This window comes from Belonocnema kinseyi, chromosome 3 (genome assembly GCF_010883055.1).
Source record: "Belonocnema kinseyi isolate 2016_QV_RU_SX_M_011 chromosome 3, B_treatae_v1, whole genome shotgun sequence".
NCBI lineage: Eukaryota > Metazoa > Arthropoda > Insecta > Hymenoptera > Cynipidae > Belonocnema > Belonocnema kinseyi.
Window position 1 is genome coordinate 45,158,754 of NC_046659.1, and position 11,560 is coordinate 45,170,313.

At 33.0% G+C, this 11,560-nt stretch overlaps 1 protein-coding gene across 1 annotated transcript in view; it reads left to right on the plus strand.

Moving 5' to 3' along the window:
- Positions 1–11,560, plus strand: part of LOC117169803 — a 22,191-nt gene that overhangs the window by 1,235 nt on the left and 9,396 nt on the right. Inside the window, exon 2 of the mRNA XM_033356310.1 lies at positions 4,818–5,206. Within this exon, the coding sequence (XP_033212201.1) occupies positions 4,818–5,206 (389 nt within the window). The remainder of the gene's footprint in view (positions 1–4,817; positions 5,207–11,560) is intronic.

Below are 11,560 nucleotides of genomic sequence, written 5' to 3' on the forward strand. Positions count from 1 at the left end.
CAAGATGAGAATTGAAAGCAAACTGAATGTTAAATCAAAAAGCATGAAATAGGGAGCTCTTCTTAATATTTTGACACCAAAATCATGTCGATACACCTTACCAACTGCGAGTAAAGCCACCCACGCTTTAACTTGACAGACTGTAATAATAAGGAGACCGATCTCCGTGCATGCATTCTGGCTGCGGTAACTGCACCTTTGCTGCAAATTTGACGTTTCATGCCAACGCTCAAATCTAAGCGGAAATATGCAGTGTGATCTCTTATCTCCTTTTTTCACGCGAGAAGTGTACGAGGGAGTGCCAGTGCATAACAAACACGACAATAATGAGGGAAATTCAGGTTATACCAATCTTTTGCAAAATTGTTTGCAAGGTAAAGTAAACTTAACAATTGCAAGTTGCACAATTAAATATATAAATGAAAAATGGCGTATTGTTGTCCTAATGTGTATTACTTAGCCATAGCTTCCAGATCAAGATTTCTAACTAATTTTTTTACAAAACAACAGAAATGAACCAGCGCGTATATTGATAAACTCAATTGACAATATTTGAGGGAACATAACCTCAGTTTTCAATAGAGCATTCTCACTTGTGATGTCACATGCTCGGACCGACCATTGAGGGAATAACATTTCCCTATACCCCTATAGTTTGCATGTGTTTCTGGAGTTTTTTAAAATTTCTTTTTTTTTCGAAATACAGAGTTAATATTTCGCAAAATTGTTGGGACATGTCAAGACCTGATAGATGTAAAAAACGAAGAGAAAAATCGAAAACTTTGATCCGTATGCTTTTACAGATATAGATTTTACTGAAAATGTGAGTTCAGTGCCCTCTGTCACTATAGTGAATACAGTGTCATATTTTATTCAATCTCACAGTTTTTACACTCCAAAACAATTAAAGGTATATAAAAGTTTGGAAGATTATAAATTTTATGAAGCTGTTTTTTTTATGAATGTGAAGTGCAAGCAGTGCAATAGTACTTTTATGCTTCTGAGATTCATAGCTGACCGTTCGCAGAACGGCGCACTGTACGAGGAATACACTTTTTTCATTCAAAAATGTCCAGAACCTTCAATTTTAATCCGATTTTGCACATAACAATTCTTTACTCTTTAATAATTAAACCGAAAAACTTCATATTGTCTTAAATTAATGTCTAGGGACTCGTAGAATACAAATAATTTGTTGATTATTCCATTCATTTGTTATAAACAAATTTTATGAACAAATTCAGAAGTTTTGCCCTTTCGCACAGAATTTTTTTTTGTACTGGAAATGTTTGCAGCTATTAGACAAATCACTACTAGTCACAAAAATACTAGAAAAGTTAAGAATAACCACTGTTATTAATAATTGTTGTGACAAAATATTTAAAAATGAGGTTTTTATCAAATTTTGATTTTTTTTCTTTGATGGCCAGAATGTAGCTTTATGATTCATTCTCAATCATTTGCGATTGAAAATTCGACCTTTTCCAATTGAAACTGCCAACATTTGGAATTTGTTTATCTAAATAGTTTATAAACATTTAAGTTGTCATATTTTACTAAATATTATCATAGATACATTTTTTAGGAATACCCATAGCCATCCTACAGATTAAAGAAAATTAAAATTTGATAAAACCTTAAATTTGAATATTCTGTAACGACAAATATTTATAACAATGTTTATTGTTAACTACTTAAATATTTTTGTGACAAGCAGTCACTCGTCGAACAGCTTCAAACATTTCCAGTGCAAAATTATTTTTTCCATGCGAAATGGCCAAAATTTTGAACTTTTTTATATAATTTTGTATAAAAATTCAAATTGTGATGTTTTATCAAATATTAATAAATATTTATTATTTTAAGGAATACTGGAAGTCGCTCTGGCGATTAACGGGATTTATAGTTTTAAAAAATCTTAAATTTTAATATTTTTCCAGAAGAATTTTTTATAACAGTGATTCATATAAACTTTTAAATTAATTTTGTAGTTAAATGTCATTCCTACATTAATATGAAACACTTTTAGCAAAAGGAAAATTTTTTTACCGATAATAAGACTATTTGCTAATTTGCTTATTGAATTTGTTTATAACAAATAAATTAAATAATGAACAAATTATTTGTATTCTATGAGTCCCTAAACATTCATTTAAGACGATATATAAAGTTCATCTAATCAGTTATTCAAGTGTAAAAAAACTGTTATGTACTAAATTTCAGTATTTCCATACTTGAAGTGCAAAAATTATTAATAAACAAATAGAGGAGACAAAAGTTCGGAGCTTCAAGCTCTTCAGAAATTGATTAAGTTTAATCAAAAAATTCAAAATCGTACTAAAAGTGAAGGCTCATTTTTGAACAAAAAAAGCTAATTTCCTCCCACCGCGTACGTCGTCGTTCGCGCATTAGCATTCTAATAAATTTCTAAGAAAAATAATTTTGTGTATTAGGTTAAGATAACCTAAACATGCGTACGAACTCTACTGCGAAAACTCCGACGGGTTGCCATCTGCAGCTCTGCACTTTTAAAAATTTATGTTGGAAACTTCCACTACATGTATTGGAAGTTTATTTACGAAACGTAAGGTAACACTTTAATACAATAAAGAATTGCCGGAATTTACGTAATTCATGGAATTTACGGCATTCAAAGATTTTACGAAATTCATAAAATTAAGAAAATTCACAGAATTCATGGAATTCAACGAATTCAAGGAATGCACGGAGTCCCAGGAATTCATGGAATTCATAAAATTCACGGAGTTCCAGGAATTCATGGAATTCATAAAATTCAAGAAATTAAACGAATTTTCGGAATTCATGGAATGTATCAAAATCACGGAATTCATGCAATTTGCAGAATTCACGAAATTATTGGTTTTACGGAATCCAACGAATCTAAGGAACTCGCGGAATTTATGGAAAATGGAATTCACGCAATTCTCAGAATTCACTGAATTAATGAAACTCGCGGAAATGATGAAATTCACGTAATTAATGGAATTCATGGACTTAAAAAATTCACCGAAATCAAGGAATGCCCGGAATTAAAAGAATTCACGGAATTATTTGCATTAACGGAAATGATGGAATTTACGAAATTCATGGAATTCGCCGATTCATGGGATTCATGGAATTAATGGAATTCGCGTAATTCATGGAATTAATGAAATTGATGGAATTCGTGAAATTCATGGAATTAAATTCAGTCATAGAATTAAATTAATTCACGAAATTCAAGGAAATCGTGGAATTGCTGGAATTCACGGAATTAAGGAAAATCATCAAATTAAATAAGTTAATGAAATTCAATGCAATTACGGAATTCACGGAATACATAGAATTCATGGAACTCCACAAGTGCCTTGAATTCACTGAATTCTTTGGATTTCGTAAATCCCTTGAATTCACTGAATTCCTTGAATTTCATCAATCCCTTGAATGCCTCGAATTCCACGAATTCCGCTAATTCCACGATTTTCGTGAATTCTTTACTTCCATAAATTCTGTGAATAAGTCAATTCTGCGAATTGCTTGAATTCCATATATACCGTGAATTCAATCTTTTCCGTAAATTACATCATTTCTGTGAATTCAATTTATTCCATAAATTACGTTAGATCTATGTATTCCGTGGTTTCAATGAATTCCGTGAAATCCGTGAATTCCGACATTTCAAATAATTCCTTGAATTCGACTTATTTCTTGAATTCTATGAATTGCTTGAATTTCATCAATTTTATGATTTCCATAAATCCCTTGAATTCCATTAATTCTGTGATTTCTTTGTGCACAATCTTCGTCTTAGCATCCCTCTAATACATGCATTGGAATGATGGACGGTAACTTCACGATTTACAATAGTTAAAATACATGTACTACAATTTCGTCTTTCCAATACCATGTTTGAAATTTAACCTTACGCTTATATTGCAGAAGTCTTGTAGAAGTATTGTACAATTCCAAACATTTTTAACAGTGTGGTTTACAAGAAAAAGGATTAAGTATTTATTCACACATTACAATGAGTACAATACGGTGCTATTCTGCAGCTAGAAGACTTTTATTCCGTTTTTTAATAGCAAACAGGGGCGTCCGAACGTCGTGATTCTATAACCGATTTTAAGGGAAATCATTACCATGGCATGATTCAAAGTTTGCTTGAATTTACATTTGCAAACTTTGCTTAACTAACATTCAATTTTCTTCCATTTTTCCTACATCTATTACGGAATAGTTTTTAATGATTAAACCACGTTCATTAATGTATGCTTTTTAAAATGTTTACTGTACATTTATAAATTTCAATCTGCCTTATTAAAGTTTACCGAACGGACATGCATTCTTTAATCTTTTTTATGTCACAAATTATAACAATAATGTCAAACAATCTCCTTTTTGTCCACATATCCCAATTGTACTCAGAAGTTTAATTTGGTTTCGTAAACTTTCTCCGTGCGTAGTTTGACCGAAAAATAAAATTTTGTATTCTTTAAAAAGCATTTTCAAAGGATAAAACCAGAGCTACTGGTCAGAAATAGCTAATTAACGAACTCGCCTTTTTTAGATCTTAAAAAAAGTGTACCAAAGCTCAATCCACTCGGATTAGTTTTTCGAAAATTATCATATCTACACGATACTACAGAACAGATCGTCTTCAATAATACTTTTTTCCAAATGTAATTTGCCAAAAATAATGTTTTTGAATTAGCTGCATCTAGTCGTCCCGAAAAGTTGAAGGATTTGGAAAAGGGAGTGGATTATTTCGTCTCGATAATTCGGGACGACCAGCCAAGTTTATAAAACATATTTGAATACTCATCCCGAATTTCGGGACGACGAAACACTTGTTTGAATTACCTTTTTAATAAAGGACTAGCTTGGCTCCTGGCTTTTTGGACCGTGGCGGGAGCAGCAGCATTTTACGCAACAGAAGGTCCTCGGGAAAGAGAACAGGTCTTAAAAGTGAAAAACATGCAGCATGACCTTGCGGTTGTCTTAGCTACAGAATTACGGCAGTTGAAAGCAGAGGAAGGCGAAATGGAACCACTGTGGAGCAACAAAGTCAAGCAATATGTAGTCAAACACGAAAAACTACTTTTAATGGCTGTGGGAACCGGTTATGGCAATGGTGGTCAGAGTGGTCAACTCTGGAACTTTTCTGGCTGTGTATTATTTTCCGTATCTCTACTCACTACTCTAGGTAATTCCATTTTCGAATATCCTTTATAAATGCACAATAATTCTGAATTTCTATTAAGAGTAAAAAAAATTTAATACATTTTTATGCTTATGACCCGGTAATAAGCGTAGAATAGAGAAAAATTAATATTTTCAGGTTTCAGCGCAAGTGTGGAGATTATTCTATTATTTTGGATGTGCTATTTTTCCATCTGTCTAAAATGCCACAATAAGAATAAGATGCCTCTTAAACTTATTCACTTCTATTTCCATAGCGACCGCCACACAGTTTTCTATTCTCCCAATGAGAACGAGTGCTCAATATATTTAATTCCTTCTAATTGTACCGGTAACGCACCTGACAGAGATATTTTTTATTCCTTAGAAGTGGTCATATTTTGATTTTATTTAATTCCTTCTAATTATTTCACAAAATATGTGTAATAAGTTGTTTTAGTTCCTTCATGCGGAATGTAAATTTTGAAATTTTAATTCTCACCAATTCAACTCTGCCTCTCTAGAGGAATAGGATTTTCACTTTTTCTGTTCCCGTTGGGGGATTTTTAGACGAAAGAAAAATCGCGTATTCATAAGAATACAAATTAATTTTTCTGAATTCAACGCTTTTTACAGGGGAAATAAAACTCATAGTTTTAACCCTTTTGAGGGAAAGCTAAAATCGTGGCGTTAAAACGCAAGCTAAGCCTCTCAGTCCCGTTGAAATTCAAACCCATTTCCACGTAGAAGTGTAGAAAGGCCGATGAAGTTTGATCATTTTCATTTACAATTATAAAAATCTGAAAGCGTGTACGCGAGAAAAATTAAATTTCACATGCGAGCAGTAAATTTATTTTATCCAAGAAAGGTTAATACTTAAAAGTATTTAAAAATATCAGTGAAATCTGAAATTTATTTGTCAGAACCATTTTTATGCAAAAATGAGCATTATGAATACTCTTAACTCAAAAATCGTGAGTAGTACCGGGCCCACTGTAGACAGACTACCCCCTCCACTTTCCTTTTCCCCCTTCACCGCACTATGGCGCTGATCAGTTAATAATGTTACAATTTCAGTCACACAATTTTCGACTAAGCCACACAAGGCTTTTAGCATACTAACATACTCGTATGCACACAAAAGAACATTCTTTAAACCAATAAAAATGGTTTTTTTCATTACAACAGCAGGTACATATACTTTTTTTTTTCTTCACTTCACAAGCATTTTCACTATTTTCACATTCTGTAACAGGTTCAGGTATACTGTCGAAAAGAATGGTCTTTCCTCCAAAAGATGTTGTAAATATCACTTTGTAGTCATTTATCTCAAGGGGTTCAGTATGATGTGATGAGGGTTGTTTCTCCTTTTCAAAATAATCGTCGATGATATTGATCTGTTGCAGGAATGTTGTCCATGTTGGAACCCCAAAAGTGAATCCTTGTAGTTTATTAATAACAATTTTGACAATCGGTTCAAAACGTCCATCGGTCTGTAGTTCCATTCCGATAATCATATTCTTACTGCAAGAATTATTGAGAGCGTACAGTATCGTTAAGATAAGATGTTTGGTAGTCCTACGTGAAGGCTCGACTTCTGTTATGTGAGCTTTTTTCTTCTATGACTTAAAGAAGAATTATTAAGAGATTGTGAGGTGATAATATGTTCAATGTCTGAATATGTCTGTTTTATCATATTTTGAGACATTGTACTTATTGTGTACGGAGATGCAGAGGAACTATTAAGTAAACAGGCATAGGTACAGTTTATGTATTAAAATGATCGGATATAAGGTAGTGGGGGTTAAAATGTGTCTGAGCAAGCTTCATATAGGTATCTTAAACTATGATAGGTTATTAGTTAGGTAGTGGGGGAAATACACATTAGTGGGGGACAATTGTAAAAAGGGGTAGGGGAAGTTGTATTTTTAAAAGTTAAATGAAATGGGAGAAAGAGAACCAAAATATTTTAGTTAAGTTTTAAGCAGTTTCATCTATGTAAAATATTTTAAAATATACTTTGAGTAAAGATTAGTAAAAATCGCTTACTAATTCACTTCAGTATTATCTTCTTTTTACTAATTACCAGCATCAAGTAAGTATTTCGGTTAGTAATTATACTAATGGAGACAAGTTCAGTAACAACTAATCTCAAACTGCAGAATTATGATATATAAGGTAAGAAAAAATGGTTTAAACATTGAAATGATTTAATAATTATTTTATGAAAATTTGTGTAAAAATATATCAAATGGAAATATTTTTTTTGTATGATAAATAAATGTTTTGGTTTTAAAATATAATACATATACTGGAAAGTTGTATGGATTTGTGAGAACGTCTATTAATAGAGTTTTAAGGGTCCTTACCAGAGTGTTCCCAGAGTGTTCCCAAATTCAAAATTGGATTAAAAAGTGTTAAATAAAAAAGTGAGTGACGTGCTTTTGATTTTTGCACTTCTTCTGCTGCCCTAGTGAAACTCATAAATGAGACAGTGGAGACAAATAACAAGGAGGTACTTGTCCGCTGTCTCCCGGCAGCAATCAAAATGAGACATTCATTGGACATCTCAGTAAAAAGTGCAGAGGAAACAGTAGGTTAGTAATACATTACAATTTTATTTATTTTTTCGCTTTTTTATAATTGTTTAAAAAAATTAAAATCTCTTTTACAATTGAAAATTTCTTGATTTTTATAATTTTCAAATAATAATTTAAAATTTTTTTTTACAGAATCATGCATCAATAATGAAACTCCGTCTATGTTTGAAACCTACACGGGGATCGAGAAGAAAAGGAAACGGGCAACTAGTGATACGTCCCACTCTAAAAAGGCTACAAGGAGATGCCCTTCAAAAAACAACCAGAAAAGAAAAGGCCAGCAGGACGTGGAAAAAGAGCTGCCAAATTAATTAACACAGACAGTCTATGTTATTGACGATGAGATGGAAGCAGATGTAGCGAAACGTGATCCAAGAAATAAAAAAAACCAAGGCCTCGACTAGTAACATTACAAAACTTCCAATTCTGGAAATAAATCTGGAAAGTGACGATGTGATGACACAAGAAATACAGCAACAGAATCTCCAACAACAACTTCAACGCCAACAACAACTACAACAACAGCTGCAACTAAAATATCAGAACGAACAACAGCAACAACAACTACAACAATCTAAGGAGACATTAATGGAAGTGGACACGAACGTAGAGGAGATGTTAGCAGCGTTATTAGATAAAGAGGAGAGAATCTTCCAAGGTAAAACTATAATATTAAACGTAGATATATATATATATATATATATATATATATATTGAAAATAAATTTTGATATAGTTTCTCTCAAATTATAATTTCATTGTTTAATTTTGACAGATTGTCAAAATACCGTCCAGGACATTGTGAAGGTCCAAGCCGGTGCTGGAGAGCAGGAGGCTGGCCTGTATGAATCTTCCCAGGATGCTAAACCCTTAAGAGTACCACATACGAATATTGGTACGTCTGAAGTTACAGGTCCTTCCATCGATCCAGACATATCAGCAACATACAGCCTAGACGATGCACAAGGTAGGAATGAGAGGATGAAAGATTCACCAATTATTTGTAAAATCAGTGAAAGTACCGAATATATTCAAAAATTCGGTTTATATGGTTTAAAATTTAAAATTTCTCCACCTGGAAAAAATAATCCTGTGGAATGGCTCGAATTGGCATTTAGCGAATTATTTGAATATTTGATTAATTGGTGCGATCCAACTCATGTAGTAGGATTAGTATTTTGGTCCGACGGATTTGGAAAAGGTGTAGCGTGGAAGGCTTTCATTCCATTGAAAGCCTTGTCTTTTGAAGACCTGTGGGACCTTGTAGAAAGAGTTGTACAAAGTGCCACAGGTTTTGAAATTGATGATACTTTCAATGTTAAAATGACACGTGTTCAGATACCAGTCGGTAAAGGTCGTGTTAAATTAAAATCTGACATTTTTAAACGTTTCGTATTGACAATAGAGAGTAAAGCAAATACTTGTTTACCACAGTCCATTGTAGCGGCAATATCCAAAGGGAAATTGTTGGCCAATAAGTATAACATTGAATTACAAAATGACTGGCGTCGAAAATGCGAGAAAGGTGGTGTGCATCAATGCACTGCCGGTGTAATTATACCTCTAAATGGCTGTGGGATTCCAGAACTTGTCCAGTATCAAACATTCCTGTCAAAATCTCAGATAGCAATAATTGTGTATAATTATGATAGCTTTGGTTTAAGAAAGGCGAAAGGTTTTTATGACGGAACTTCTGATATTACAAATAAAGGGGATATAGTTAAGCAAAATATTTACTTGCTCTATGAAGGTGCTCCCAAATGCCATTTTTCACCTATTTTATCATTGATAGGGGCTGGTGGTAGTCGACATATTTGTGCACCTTGTAACAAGGCTTATAAAAATCCTGAGAGTCATTTATGCGCAGAAAAATGTAACGCTTGCCACATATAACCAATCTGTAATCAGGAAAGTAGGACTGTATTTGGGGATATCGAAAAGGAAATAAAATGCGATTCATGCCTTAGGTCCTTTTATGGGGCCTCATGTATGAGAAACCATTTACATCCTGATTCATACAGTGAGGATTCATACAATGTGGATATTCAAATTGTGTTACGCGCAGAAAAGTTTGTCCAGACAACCATTTGTGCTACATAACACCAATTGGGAATCCACGTTATAATGATAAAGTCGCATACATTTTTTACGATTTTGAAACTCAACAGAGTGAATCTGTCGTTGGCCAGGAATCCACGAAAATTCACGTACCTAACTTGTGTGTAGCACAACAGGAATGTAATGAGTGTATGGATGATCCTGACCCAAATGTACGATGTAAATGGTGCGATATCAGACAGTATATTTTTAGTGAAGATCCGGTTTCCGAGTTTACAAAATTTTCCACGCGAAAAATGAGTCATTTCACGGAAACCGTTTGTATAGCACATAATGCCTACACACAGATACAATGGCTTTTGCATTTCAAAAATAAAATACTTGTATGTTTACTTCTTTTTGCCTTTAAAAAAAAAAAAATATTCTTCTCCTTACTAATAATAATTTTTTTGTTTTCAGTTGAGCAATTTGAACTGTTTGGTGATGATGGCGAGAATATTTTTTTCGATCCGTGCAGTCAGAAGCATCACCCCAATTTACCAACACTTACTGACTTAAGTGACTATTTTCATGGAGGGGATCAGCCCTACACTCTTTAATTGTCCGATATAAGTGTGGACTTAATTGAAAATTAGAATTAAAAATGAAATTTAAATATATTAATTTCAAATTTTCAAATTATTTAGTATATATTTAAAAGGGAATTTAATAAAATGGAATCTACTTTTAAAACATCAAAACTGTCTGCAAATTTTATTTATCACCCCAAAATGCATAAAAAATTCAAATTGTATTATTATTTTTTTATAAAAACCAAAAATCATTTAGAATAATATAATTGTATACCTGATTTTTCTAACCTAAAACAGGCAACCAGAATATAGCTGAAAAACTAAGGGTTCGCGGCAGTGGTCGAACGTGGCGAGGCGGGAGAACTCGCACGTCCATGTAAGCTCATCTCTGGGCGTGCTGGAAGGTACACGTCATAATAAGCTTATTTATTGACGTGATGGAGAGCGGTCAGAAGAATCAGCTCAAGCATTCTGACCACGCGGATAGTATCTTATTAATCAATTTCCACAAAATAAAGATAATAACAAAAAAAGTGTATAAAAAGGAATTTTTAGTTAAAAGAATCAGGATATTATTCTATAAACAATAATTACTAGTTAAATTCTATCATTCTTAATTATGGACGCACGCTGGAAGCATCCATTTACATCGCTGGTATGTGGACTAACAGAATATGGTAAAACTTTTTTTGTAAAAAAGTTTCTCCGTCATGTTGATAGTATGTGTGATACACCTATTGAGCTTATAATTTTTTACTATTCCGAGTGGCAAACAGCTTACAAGGAATATGGAAAAACAATAGAATTTCGTAAAGGTTTACCTCAATCTTCTGACTATTCCAATGACCCTAGAGTTAAACTAATAACACAGCCACACAAAAAAGTGTGCGGATATGGTAACAAGACACACGTATTCCTATGGATTTTTTGGACGCTGAATTCAATTTCGGTATTAAAAATCACCCATCACGTCATGGTTGAGCCATAACGTCAAAAAATGACGAAAAATCGTGCACTGAGGCAAATAAATTTCAAAATAATGCCAGTAATGCAAATTTTCACTTCAAAAACATGTCGACAACTATGAAGGATCAACCCTTGCCTGATATCAACTTATTTAACATAACTTTACCCGACAGAACCTGACCTC